General features: G+C 37.6%; 1 protein-coding gene and 1 long non-coding RNA gene across 2 annotated transcripts in view; one reads left to right on the forward strand and one right to left on the reverse strand.

Moving 5' to 3' along the window:
- Positions 1–9,978, forward strand: part of LOC107666626 (zinc finger C2HC domain-containing protein 1A-like) — a 19,126-nt gene extending 9,148 nt beyond the window's left edge. The window contains exons 7-10 of the mRNA XM_016458048.1: positions 7,204–7,312; positions 8,842–8,947; positions 9,030–9,140; positions 9,538–9,978. Of these exons, the coding sequence (XP_016313534.1) occupies positions 7,204–7,312; positions 8,842–8,947; positions 9,030–9,140; positions 9,538–9,673 (462 nt within the window). The 3' untranslated portion in view covers positions 9,674–9,978. The remainder of the gene's footprint in view (positions 1–7,203; positions 7,313–8,841; positions 8,948–9,029; positions 9,141–9,537) is intronic.
- Positions 9,979–12,036: 2,058 nt separating this feature from the next.
- Positions 12,037–12,971, reverse strand: LOC107666629 (uncharacterized). Its single transcript, XR_001631695.1, has 3 exons — positions 12,814–12,971; positions 12,278–12,430; positions 12,037–12,183 (listed from the first exon to the last, which is right to left on the reverse strand). It is a non-coding gene; the product is annotated as an uncharacterized LOC107666629 (long non-coding RNA).
- Positions 12,972–14,629: the final 1,658 nt, after the last annotated feature.

Genomic DNA, 14,629 nt, shown 5'->3' on the forward strand with positions numbered 1-14,629 from the left:
TTGATAGTGTTAAAATGTAAGAATTGGCATTCTGTGTTCTCATGAAGTATGCATACTATACTAAGGTACTGTGGGGAATACACCACTCTTGCATTCACCTGCATCTCTCATAGGAAGGGGACACTCGTTCAGTTTTCAACTCCGTTCAGAATCTTTGAGTAAGTGTGCATTCACTATTTTATAGATGTGACTTTCATTTGATTTATTTACTGCATGGTAAAATATGTTTGCTATGTGGTAATTGCGTTCTTTGTTTCGATAAATTAGTACTAGTATCAGTGAACATCACAATAATGTTAATAATGTAGTTTGTGTAAACAGCATGCTTACATTTTTATTTCAGATGTGAGAATAACAGTGCAAAAGAACCTGTTGCAAAGAGAGCCAAAGCAAATAAGCAGCCGACTCGGTCATGGAAACCAGAGACTAATGTTGACATGTTCCACAGGCTCTGAGATTCCTGCCCGCACAAGAACCTGGACTACTCCGTTCTACATTCAAATCATTTTGGCCATGTTTAGCATGAGAATCTAACTCTTTAACTGTGTAATTAACTCAACATGCATGAATAGCATTAGCCCCCCCCCCCGCCCCCCCTTTTAACATTAGTGCTGTCTGTCAATTGATTAAAAAAATTAACTAATCACACATTTTTCTGTAATTAATCACGATTTATTGCATTTTAATATATTTATATTGACAGTTCATATTGAACCTCCATGTAGAAACTACAAAAATTTTATATTTTAAATGTTAAATGTGTTTTACGTATTTAATCTTTTTACTAAGTACCGCATTATTAATGAAGACCAGTATCATCGATACCAATAATGCTACTGATGTCTCCATTAAATGCATTTTCCCCCTCAATTTTAGCCATTAACTATAGACATTCAGCATTACAGTATAACAGAAAGCCATTATTTTTTAACATGTAATAGGCTCTTTAAGTGAACTTAAAAAAATCTTTACATAAAATATAAATTGTGTATGCATAAACTATATAACTAAACTACTTTATTCAAGCTGTCTTTTTAAAACCCAATGCACAAGACACCGATCTGACACGCATCTGATTTTCTCCCAACTCTTTATGGTCATTTAGGACTTTATAACTCATTTAAGACCTTGTTTACAAGGACACTTGTCAAAACCATGCAGTTTTATATCATTGTGTGTGTTTTTGTCCATTGAAGTGCTGCTGGTGCGCTTGACTGAAGCAAGCATTCACTGACTGACTCAGTGAATGCGTGCAGCCAACGCACAGCCTTTCAAACCATACTCCATTTAATAATCATCCTTGTCCAGTGTCTGCGCTATTTCTCACCAGAAGTTATGACTGATAACACTGCCTTCATGCTAGTTTAAACTAGAGTTCCACCTGGTCATATGCTGGGTCTGAGTGGTGACAGTTTTTGGAGTGTCTGGTACTATTCCATGGTGATGATTGGGGTCAGTGTCCACGGTTAGGCCGCTAGAAGCTGTGTCCTGGTTCTCCATTAGTGCAGTCATGCTTAAATGCTCCTCCTTGAGCTGTTCAAGTTCATTTGCTGTTCACAGTCATTTTTCATCATTTTTAACTCCCGCTTCCAGGCTGCTGATGTCACATTGAAGGCCTTTAGCTTCTGCTGACAGTCTAACAACTGCTCTCAACTGCTCATTATCCCTACGCAGATCAGCCAGTTCATTGAGTTCATGAAACTTCCCATTTCTATGGCCTGGGACAGTTGAACAAACCAATTTAGTGTTAGGCTATAAAGAAGCTTGATAAGTGGACCGCCATTTAAAGGGTTAGTTCACACAAAAATGAGAATTGGATGTCATTAATTACTCACCCTCATGTCGTTCCAAACCCGTAAGACCTTCGTTCATCTTCGGAATACAAATTAAGATATTTTTGATGAAATCCTAGAGCTTTCTGACCATCCCTAGAGAGCAATGCAACTGAAATGTTCCCAGACCCAGAAACGTAGTAAGGACATCGGTAAAACAGCCCATGTGACATCAGTGGTTCAACTGTAATTTTGTGAATCTACGAGAATACTTTTTGTGCACAAAGAAAACAAAAATAGCGACTTTATTCAACAATTCTTCTCCTCCTCATCCCATCCTCCGCCATTATCGAAAGTGCAACGACGTATGCGCAAGCATTCCTCTGCTCGTAAACAAAGCACAGCACATGCTTCATGGTACTCTCAATAAAGCATTCCATAATTAGACTCTGGAGCAGTAGAAACCTATACTGTGGATTGGCGAATCACGCTTCTCCGTTTGGCACTATGATGGCCAGTCTAGGTTTGGCGGATGCCAGGAGAATGTTACCGCTGGACTATATTGTGCCAGTTGTAAAGTTTGCTGAAGGAGGGATAATGGTATGGAGCTTCTTTTCCAGGGGTTGGGCTAGGCCACTTGCTTCCAGTGAAGCAAAACCTTAATGCTTCAGCAATGCTTCAGCAAAACATTTTGGATAGAGATGCACCGATCGACCGGTCAGGGACCGGAATTAGCCGGTTTTCTGCCGATTCCAAGCCGGTCTGTTTTGTCGTCACACTTACGGCGATTGATAATGTATTTATGTCATGCCAGATGAGGCTTGCACAGTCTGAGTGAGTGTGTGAGGGAGACTTGTGCAGAAATCAAAACAAATTAACGCAACAGCACACGCAGAAACTTATAGATGCATACTGCGGTAGTTAAAAAAGAAATGTATGATTTAGGTAGGCAACATTGCACGACCAAATTGTTTCAACATGATTGCAATGTGATTTTATACATTAGTAGTTCGATAAACAAGAAGTTAAAATTAAGTGACTTGCATTTTAGACACAATATTGACTCTTTTTGCTCAGTTTCGCTGATGAAAATAGTTCCAATCAAAGCCACAGCAGAACTGTTTTGTATCTCCGAGCAACACAGTGGGGTTTTGTTACTGAATGAATCCATGTTTTTGATCGAATCAAGTGATTCAATGATTTAGTAACCCGTTCATAAAGACAGTAGTCACTTGCCTCGTTTCTGAATGAATCAGCCGTTTGAACGAATCTGTTGAATAAAGGACAAATAACTCACTCATTCAAACAGTCATTTGCCGCCACCTACTGATTTGGTTTCATATTTAAAACTATAATTGCATTTTTCCCAACATTTCTTATTTGTATGTCTAAAAAAATCTTATAAAATTCGTTATGCATTAGAACTTTTGCAGTGTAAATGCATTTATGGCACCTCAGCTTCATCAAACAGGCTGTATAAATACATCTAATGCCACTTCAGATGCAGCTTCTGTTTCCTGCAGTGGAAAAGATGGAGTTTGTTGATACTGATTTCATTTGAATGGTAACAACTCTGCAGTTTCTTATTATTCTAACTGAATTAATTGAAACAATGTAAGAATTTGATGTGAAAGATGACAATGGCCAGTCTAGGTTTGGCGGATGCCAGGAGAATGTTACCGCTGGACTATATTGTGCCAGTTGTAAAGTTTGCTGAAGGAGGGATAATGGTATGGAGCTTCTTTTCCAGGGGTTGGGCTAGGCCACTTGCTTCCAGTGAAGCAAAACCTTAATGCTTCAGCAATGCTTCAGCAAAACATTTTGGATAGAGATGCACCGATCGACCGGTCAGGGACCGGAATTAGCCGGTTTTCTGCCGATTCCAAGCCGGTCTGTTTTGTCGTCACACTTACGGCGATTGATAATGTATTTATGTCATGCCAGATGAGGCTTGCACAGTCTGAGTGAGTGTGTGAGGGAGACTTGTGCAGAAATCAAAACAAATTAACGCAACAGCACACGCAGAAACTTATAGATGCATACTGCGGTAGTTAAAAAAGAAATGTATGATTTAGGTAGGCAACATTGCACGACCAAATTGTTTCAACATGATTGCAATGTGATTTTATACATTAGTAGTTCGATAAACAAGAAGTTAAAATTAAGTGACTTGCATTTTAGACACAATATTGACTCTTTTTGCTCAGTTTCGCTGATGAAAATAGTTCCAATCAAAGCCACAGCAGAACTGTTTTGTATCTCCGAGCAACACAGTGGGGTTTTGTTACTGAATGAATCCATGTTTTTGATCGAATCAAGTGATTCAATGATTTAGTAACCCGTTCATAAAGACAGTAGTCACTTGCCTCGTTTCTGAATGAATCAGCCGTTTGAACGAATCTGTTGAATAAAGGACAAATAACTCACTCATTCAAACAGTCATTTGCCGCCACCTACTGATTTGGTTTCATATTTAAAACTATAATTGCATTTTTCCCAACATTTCTTATTTGTATGTCTAAAAAAATCTTATAAAATTCGTTATGCATTAGAACTTTTGCAGTGTAAATGCATTTATGGCACCTCAGCTTCATCAAACAGGCTGTATAAATACATCTAATGCCACTTCAGATGCAGCTTCTGTTTCCTGCAGTGGAAAAGATGGAGTTTGTTGATACTGATTTCATTTGAATGGTAACAACTCTGCAGTTTCTTATTATTCTAACTGAATTAAATGAAACAACGTAACAATTTGATGTGAAAGATGACACATTTAATAAGGTTAGTGAAAAAATGACAATTTAAGAGGGAAATGAAATCGGTTTTGTTATATACATCAACCTCTTTTAAGGTGATTGTTATATGTAAGAATTTGATGTGAAAGATGACATTTAATAAGGTCAGTGAAAAAATTACAATTTAAGAAACTGTGGAAAAATGACATCTGTTTTGTTATATACACCAACTGCTTTTCAGTTAATTGTTATTTCTACCTCTTTTCCTCTTTTAAAAAAGTATAGATTTTTGTTTGTATATGCTGTCAATAATACTTTTTAGAAAGAAAATCGGAATCAGCAAAAATCGGTATCGGCAGGTCACACTTAAAAAAAAAAAATCTGAATCGCCCAAGAAAATTGCAATCACTGCATCTCTAATTTTGGACAATTCTGTGCTTCCAACTTTGTGGGAATAGTTTGGGGAAGGACCTTTTCTATTCCAGCATGACTGTGCTCCAGTGCACAAAGCAAGGTCTATAAAAACATGGTTTGAATGAGATTGTTGTGGAAGAACCTGACTTACTCACTCAGAGCCCTGACATAAAACCCCATCAAACACCTTTGAGATGAACTGGAATAGAGCCAGGCCTTCTCATCCGACATCAGTACCTGACCTAAAAACGATCTACTAGATGATTGGGCAAAAAAGCCCACAGAAATACTCCAAAATCTTGGTTTTCCAGAAAAAAAGCCTTTCCAGAAGAGTGGAAGCTGTTGCGAAGTGGGGAATGCAATGTTATTATTAAAGTGTGTGTGAGATGTCCCCATTTGTTTGTCCATATAGTATATATGGTATTTTTTCAGTTTGATACATTTCACTGGTTTGATACATTTTTGTACATTCTGACATAAACATTATATCATTCACACTTCTGTAACCTGTGACTGGACACATGATATGTTATACAAAGATAAATGTTGTTAAACTAATTGTTTGTTCATTAGAACAAATATTTTAATGTGCAAATAGTAAATGGTTTCCTGCTAGACAAGTGTTTCCTGATTTACCCTAACATGAAATGAATCAAATCCATGTGCCGTATCTACAAAACATCTTAATGGCTCATTTCCACCGAGTGGTACGGGACAGTAGTAAATAAAAGTAAATAAAGTCTAGTCTAGTAAATAAAAATGTGTTTAAGAGGTCCTTTATCCCAAATGCAATTAAAATCATTAATTCAGCAAGTGTTTAATTTTTTTAAAGGCCATTTTCCACTCAGGTAGACAATAACGTTATTCAATACAATTCAAGTAGCGATTGACGTCATTCTCACGTGGAGAAGAAAGCATGACATTGTCTGTGTATGTGTGAAAATATCAAATTCTAAAATACACTGTTATATTTTTTTGTGTTTGCGCACTCTCGATGTAAACAAACCCAACATGCATGAGCAGCATGGCAAAACAAGTGAAGGAGACACTTCATTCCCCTTGTGTTGTCATTCTCCTTGTAGCATGTGCAAGTGATGATTCCCCATCAACCAGTCAACATTTTGCAGTGAGTCTAGCTCCACTATTTAGATACTGAACTACCGTGAAGGAAGGGTACCAAAAAAGTGGTACGGGTTATTTTGGTACCATTCACAACTTCTGACAATGGAAACGGACATAATTGCGTACCAAACTTTACTGTACTGAACCATACCACTCAGTCAAAACAAGCTATTAAGGGTAATAACTTGCTGATTTAGGAGAAACATATACAAAATAATGGACATGTCAGTCTTAATTTTAGAGGACTCAAGAGCACTCCTAAGTCACTAAGACCAAATCACAAACCATCCTAAAATGGCTGTTGTGGGCAGTCCAACTCAGAACGTAAACATTTTCCATTTAATTCAATTATGTCCTTCTTTTCATGTAGTAACAACTGTTACTACACATTTCAAGAAGTAACAACTGTTCTGGAGTCTAGTTTGGCTTTCTTTCAAGTTTTCAAAACGTCTTGCTATCAGCCATGATTATTCTAAGCTGTGAATTAAAAGGCTGCTTGTATGCATATCCACTAATAGTTTGCAAGATGCAGACACATTGAGGCTGACAATTAGCTGAACATATACTTGTTAATCAGTGACACTTTGTCTACATATTAAAAACTTTATTTGAATATGGCAACATTTTTATTTTAAAATCTTGATTTGAATATGGCAACATGAAACCTCGTTCTACAATATCGCTGTGATTAACTCACTGACAGAGACCCATCCCCTATAATAATCCATAGCAACGAGGTCTGCCTTTTCTCTTATGTTAAGATTGGTCTCGACAGCTTTGTGAATAGGTTTTAAGAGGAAACTGTTACCTAAGAACCTTTACTGCTATTTAGGAGAACTGGTGAGAAGAAATGTTTTGTGAATACGGCCCCCGATTTGTGGCATGTGGGCTGTCCATAACAACCACACTTGTTCTTTAAACTGTTTATTCCTGAAAAAGTACTGTGTATAATGGCAATTAAGGGGTCATGTATGAAATTAGACAATAAACTCAACTGCTTGATTGGCACTAAAGTGTATGCGGTGATCTAAATGTTGCTCTGCAGAGTGTGTAGAAACTGATACTTCATGTTGCCTTCATTTTATTTCACTCATTTGCACCATTTGTTTAGAGTGCCTTGAGTGGATTGATATAAACTTAGCATTTTTCTATGTCTGCAGCACAAACCTCCTCCAACAAAGAAGGCAAACTCTCCTGCTGTATCCACGGTGTCCACCGTGTCTTCTCGTCTACCTCAGCGCTCAGCCTATGGGCAGGGTGCTGGCACAGGTATGGACTCGTTTTAATCAATCATTTCCCTCTTTAATCAATCATTTCCTTCTTGTTATTTCATCAAGAATCACTTTTGTGAAGCTGGACACAAGCAGAGCTATTAAACCTACCGGATTGCTCCTGTATTTGGCCACTTTAGTGAGCAAAAAAAGATCAGTTTTTAGTGCTTCAAATCCGGCTTGTATTATTTTATATATTTTTATAAACTATTATAGTAATTTTTCAGTAATTTTTTTATGTTTTCAGTTTGCATTTTAATTTTAAGTTTCAGTAATTTTGTTTTGTGCCTTTGTCACTTGTAAATCACTTTTACTTCAATGGCTATAACTTTTGAAAATAATGAGATATTGTAACCAAACTTGGCACAGAGGTGTATGGGCTCAGAGCCAGTACACACGGAGACGCATGTAGCTGTGTAGTCAAAATTTTGTATCGTATCAGTATTTCGTCCTGACAGATCCGGCGTTTTGGGAGCCTGAAACCGCTATTTTTTTTAAACCGGGTCCCAGAGTGGATAAATCTGAAAATGACACCCTTGCGTTTTCATGTGTACAGCCAATCCGTATATTTTGTGAAACGATGATGTAATCACCCCATGTTTCGACCCTAGTCAGACACCGCTACGTCACGTAAAAGCAACAACAACAATAGTGGCAGACTAAATGCTTGTGTTCGACTCCATAAATAAATACATTTATTTAATAAACATTTTATAAATATCTGTTTGTTAAATTTATATGACTCCACTCTTGCTCTTGAAGTTGTTGCATTCACCGTCTTTGTCTTCTTTTTGTTGTGTTGGGTTTGTATATAGCGTGCAAGGTTTATGCATGCTCCAAGTCTTCTTCTCCATTTTTAGCGTATTTCTGTGGCAGAATTACATTGCCACATACTGGTCTGGCATGTATAGTATATCGTTTTGAGTCTGTTTCAGTGGTTTCGTGTGTACGCAGATATTTCTTGAGACGACGCCATGTTTACGGAATTTTTTTTTTAGAATGAGGAAAAAAGGATTGGATAGGGAAAGCTCTGGTTCATGTGGATAAGCCCTCAATCTGAAGTCCTTAAAAAAATTGGTGTTTTGGTCACTTGGTGGCGCTATAAAAGTAAAACGTAAAATTATTATAAATTTTTTTAAATGTAGGTTTTACATTTTTATTTTAGCTTTATTTCAATTACCAAAATTACTTTTTCCACGGGTATTTTTTTTTGTTTGTTTTGGTTTGTTTTTGTTTTTTTTCAAGGTAACCATAACATCACTGATCCTGTCCACATATTGGTTTTAATTTCGTCTCACCTCCAATTGTCTCCTTTTAATATTTTTAACATCAGTAAAAAAGTTAAATAGTTTTTGGACTCTCTATAAAACATTTAAAATGCACATTGATGCCATTGAGTTGACAAGCATCCAAACATAAAGTGTAGAGATGGTACATTTTTATTCATATTAAAATAAGGACATCAAAAAAAAAAAAATCAAGGCTCTGTCAATGGTTCAAAAAGCTCTTTCCCCTCTCCCTCCACAGGTATTCCTAGCAGCAAAACCTCATCCACTGGCTCAGTGAGGAGCGTATCATCAGGATACTCTCCATTACGAAACACCCCCTCTGGCTTGACCAGCCCTCCCTCTGAGTAAGATACCAGCTCACTGACCAGTCCTGATATTTTACATTTTCTTCAGGCTGTAAGATCATCATTATGTTTGTGTTTGCAGAGGGAACATGAAACCCAAGGGCATGGTTTCACAAAGCTCGCTGAGAAATCCACCTTCCGGTATAGGGATGAACAAGAAGAAGGTCCAGAATGCAGACAACTGTATTTCAAGGTATGACATTGCAAGTATTGGTGTATGGCACTGATGCACTGTGAAGTGTGGGTGACTTCTTAGGAATTTTTGTGATGAATGCAAATTAAATGGACAGAGAGATCCAGCAACTGCTCCTATTCAATTCAACTTTACAACTGGCACAATATAGTCCAGCGGTAACATTCTCCTGGCATCCGCCAAACCTAGACTGGCCATTAGAGTGCCAAACGGAGAAGTGTGATTCGCCAATCCACAAGTCTCCTATTCAATTCGCCAATTCAAGTCTTTTCCAGTTCATAACATTATTTACAAAAGGTCTTTTAGTCAGTTGTTATTAACCTAACTTCTGGGTTGCAGTTTTGTTTTAAATAGTCCACACTGACTCATTCACATCTTTGTGGTTTTCTTTTGTTAGGAATGACATGAAAAACGAAAATGATATAAATTTTTCCACAATGGGCACCAAGTTTTGCCATGAGTGTGGGACCAAGTACCCTGTGGACTGGGCCAAGTTCTGCTGCGAGTGCGGAGTGAAGCGAATGTACATTTAATAAGTACATATAAAAGTAAGACTGACTCACTGTAGCCGTAAAAACTGAGTATTACTTTCCAACCAACTATTGTACTTTGCAAATCCTTGTGCTGTAGAAATATGTCATTTGTAATCTGTTCCGGGGGGGGGAAGTGCAATATGATTGGTTACTGCTACAAAAGGAGTAGTGTTATTTCCATTAAAGTTATGATTAAAATATTGATATGTTAAATTGACTTAAATTGATCTAGGCCTTAAAATGGGACCATATCACTCATAAAATGTGTCTATTCTAATGTTAATCTTATTGTAGTGTGTCATTTTGAGGGAATTTAAATGCTATAATTTTTATTTAAAATATTTTAAGTTTTTTTTTAGGTTAAAAAGTTTCCCATGTTAAATGCATTGACAACAGTTCTATCGCTGAGCAATCCACTTGTGTATTTCACTTTGTTTTTTTACATTCTTGATTGTTTTGTGTGTTTTTAACAGTGTTGAACAAGAAAATGACTTGTAGAAATCGTCGTCGTATATTTATTAGACATACAATTCATCACATCTGTTCAACCTTGGTTGATCTAACATATTTACACATCAACACAACATACAAAACTTAAAGGTGACCTTACAAAAAAGTAGCTTTACAATGATATTTTATTGCTTCCGAGCCTTTAAGCTTTATCACTGCTGGTCCAGGATGAGAGAGGTCGAGGAGTTGGTGGCTGTTTACCGATCTAAAGCTCATATGCATTTCAAGCATCACTCTGCACCTTGTTATGCTTGTATTACTGCTTCTCTGGCAGTAAATATAGCTTATGAATACCTGCTTTTGGGATTATGACAAATTTTGCCGTTAAAGGATAGAATGGTTAAAATGGATTGAACTTATCCTACATAAATAAAGTGGAAAACATAAATCAGATTGTGTTCTGCTTGATGTGTTTATTTAATTGTTTATTTAGGGCTGCCAATTTAACACATTAATTTAATACAGTTATCTATTTATTAAAATATATAAGCCTTTCATCACTGACCCAGTGTTTTTATAATGCCTATTCAGTGATTTACTCACAATAGTGTCATTAATTATCTTTATTTAGGGGCTTTTCTCAAAAAATATTAATATATGCAATATATGTAGTTATTCATTAAAGCATTGATTAAAATTTTTAATTGATTGACAGCCCTAGTTTTGAGTGTTTTTTTTTTTACATGGTTCTGTTCAATATTTCAGTTTCTCTTTATGAACCCATTGTTTTCCTTGCAGCTACTGGCATGAAGTTGCATATAAAATATATATACAGTGCTGTACTGTTATATATAAAACATATGTGAAGTGAATATGTGAAAAGTTAACAGATAGTTCCTTTATACAGGGGAAGTGACCCTAAAAAGTTCATGTACCATATAAGCCCACCTGTTGATTTTTTTTATATATATAAGAATGACAGGCAGCTTGTTAACAGCAAATGTATGTAAGTCCATGTAGATGTTGCATTAAAATGCTGTTTAAGACTAAAGATAAATAAAGATGGTAAAAGAAAAAGGCAAGGATTTTCTTGGCAAGTGTTGCTCACAAAGATAGATGCAGTAGAACAGTACAAATTGTTATCAACCATGTTAAATAGAACCATTTCAGTAGCTCCTTAAGTCAAGGTTTAATAATTATAAACTAAAAATATCACTCCTTAAGAGAATTTTTAAGAAACAGCTCTACTGACACTTTACAAAACTAAGAAAGAACCTCATAATAAAAGCATTAACTGAATTCACAGTTAATGTGTTTGGAACACATTCAGTTCAATTTTTTACAAAAAAAAGTTTGAAAAACACAGTGAGAGTGTAATCTTTGGCTTTACTGTAAGGCTTTAAGAAAATGTGTAAGACTTGGATAAGGTCACTTCCCAAAAAAAGAAGCATGTGAAACAACGAAGTTGTAACTTGAGGCCTAGAAAATGTATATAATATAGGCTTTGAAGCCAACTTTTTAGTTTATGAGTTCCATTTGCTGCACCCTTCGTATTCAAAGATAACAATCCGAAGTACAAAGTTTTGAAACATTTTCATGCATAAGTAGTATGCTTCTAGTTAGCACATATTTTGCCATAAAAAGTTTTTCTTCAGTCAAATACTGAATAGTGTGAATGACACATGGTGCGTCCAGTTACTTCTTCATATTCTGTACATTAATTTGTTGTAATAGAGCTACGAGATGGATGGAGGCCAAGTATTATATACCGGTTTGCTCTGAAGTCTTCCCACGCTCTGGAAGGTCTGTGCTGAGTGACAGATACGCATTGTATTGTTCAAAGTGTCTCTGTAAGTTGGCGAGAATGTCTTTCACTCTGCAAGGCTTCCACTTTCGTATTTGCTGTTCTCTGAAGTCTTCCCACGCTCTGGAAGGTCTGTGCTGAGTGACAGATAGGCATTGTATTGTTCAAAGTGTCTCTGTAAGTTGGCGAGAATGTCTTTCACTCTGCAAGGCTTCCACTTTCGTATTTGCTGTATTGGCTTATTTGTCCCCTCTCTCTGTTCATCCACAAATGAAACAAAAAGGAGGTTTAAATAAATGAAAATGATGTAAGAGAAAACTGAATGTGAGGAAACAGGTTGCTTCGATTACCTTTCCATGGCACCAACATCTCAAGGATGCATTTATTTCTTCCACAAGTTTATATAACACAACTTTCAGTTGTCCATTTACATTATCTGACTCCCTCTCGATTCTGCTCAGTTTTCCGTTAACCCTGCAGATTTTTCTGTGGATGGACTGTGTCTGTGAGCGGATCAGAAACAAATCAGCGAATGAGTAACAACAACGGAGGAGAAACTTGTATCTTCAAGCAGGGTTGTTAAACTAACAACTGTGTCTATGTGCTGTGAACAGCAACCAGCTGACCCTGAACTTCATATGGTCTGGAATGAGTGGGAAGGGCAGGTCAGAACATTTACAAAGCAAATCTGCAGAATATTAAAGTGAAAGAACCAAACAGTCACATTTTAGTGGACGTGCCTTTACTGCCACATATAAAAGGCTGTAAAGTATGAGAAACAACTTTTGCTCTTTCAGTTTGAGAGAGAAATATGACTAACATATGAGCACACTCTTGAACAGATGGGGTTTGTTTAGTAGACAAAAAAGTATAGACATTTTCTTACATTTTTTGGCTCCTTCGACATGCTGACATTTCTTACTGTGCAGTTTGAATGGAGTTGTTCAATAATAGCCTCCTGAAAAGTAAAAATAAAGTATTATATATATATAATTGATGCATTATTTTCAGTAATCTTTATTTCAAACGTTTCCCTATTTACTTGATATATAAATACCTATATAAATTTAGTTAAACTTCAGTTAATTTTTAAAGTAAAACACAGTAAAAATGGTTATTGTGAAATAATGAATAAGTAGCTTACATCGAAAACATCTCAGGTTACTTATGTAACCATGGTTCCCTGAGTAGGGCGCGTCCTCTAGGGGTCGATATGGGGAACAGTATACTCACGCCACCATGCTGAGGGGAGTGCATGCCAGAAACCTAGGCGAGCACTAAGTACCAACTCTACCATAGCCATGGGAGTTGCCCCAGGACGTTAGATGGCTGTCCGTGACATTATCCCCTACGGCCAAAGGCCTAGGCTACATACCCCAAAAAACTTACCTGTTAGGGCCAGACTCCTGCTTGGAATCAGGAATAGATTCCTTTAAGGGGATACGACCAAGAGCTTAGCATCATACTAAGGCCCAATCCCAATTCTACCCCTTAGCCCTTCCCCTTTCCCCTACCCCTCCGTTTCGCACGTTCACATGAAGGGGTAGGGGTGTCTCGATTCTCTCTTGGTTGGAGGGGTAGAGGTAAGGGGAAGGGCCAGATAGCCCTTCAAATGAAGATTTTTCAGGACCACACTTCAAATGAAGGGGTATAAATTATCTCAGCGTAAACCGGCTTCAGCGGCAACATGGCTGCCCGAGCAAACAAAAAGACACATAAATGTAAGCATTTTTGGCATTAATAAAGTTACTATGAAGCCATAGAACCAACCTAAACATCATAGGTTCAGCATAGGAGACTGTAATGCAGGAAGTCCCTACCAAACCTCGGTCAGGTGGAGAGATGGTGGTTACAGGGGAATTAGGAAGGTGAAGATATGGGCACGTATTTATGGTCACGTTACTCAAAGAAATGTTTGCAAAAAATCGCTAAAGTTGGCTAACATCATATTACAGACTGGACGATAGTGCCACAACATATTTTCATGTCTGATCAGGGCGATAACCACCGTAGACATTGAGGAGGGCTAGTCCCCCCAATAATTATAAATCGCTAAACCATTTTCTCAAATATTGCCAATTCAAGAGAGAGAGAGAGATGAAAGTTGCGTGTATACTTGTCTGTGCGTTTCTCTTTTTAGAGTGAGTTTACGTACAAAGACTTCACGTGCACACTTACCATAAGATGGATTTTAAAGATACCATCCTAAGGGGCTCTCGTGGCACTCTGAAAGAGCAGCCCATAGATGGAAATGGTACATCACCAAAACAAACTGTTCGAGAAGCCATCAGCTCGATCTATGGTAAAATGCTGGAATGGCTAGCAGTAAGTTACCTAGCTGAGGGAGCAACACACCCAGCTCTCAGTCGAGAGGGGGCTCGACCTACAGCATGTTCGTTAGAAATCAGAAGGGTACGCGTACTGCAAGCTCAGCCAAAAACTCAGCGCACCAGGGAGGCAGAGAAAGGGCCTAGTTCGTCTGATGTTGCCAGTTCCAGGTGCTCTGGGAAAACAGAGAACTTAACTCTCACGTGAGAGGAGAACTCCGAATTCAGAAAGGAGTAGCGTGCTCATAGGCAACCCTTTGATAAAGGGGACAAAAACTCAGCACACCAGGGAGGCAGAGGAAGGGCGTAGTTCGCCTGATGTTGCCGGTTCCAGGTGCTCTGGGAAAAACAGAGAACTCAACTCTCACGTGAGAT

Source organism: Sinocyclocheilus anshuiensis, unplaced genomic scaffold (genome assembly GCF_001515605.1).
Source record: "Sinocyclocheilus anshuiensis isolate Anshui unplaced genomic scaffold, SAMN03320099.WGS_v1.1 scaffold1100, whole genome shotgun sequence".
In the NCBI taxonomy this organism is placed as follows: Eukaryota; Metazoa; Chordata; class Actinopteri; order Cypriniformes; family Cyprinidae; genus Sinocyclocheilus; species Sinocyclocheilus anshuiensis.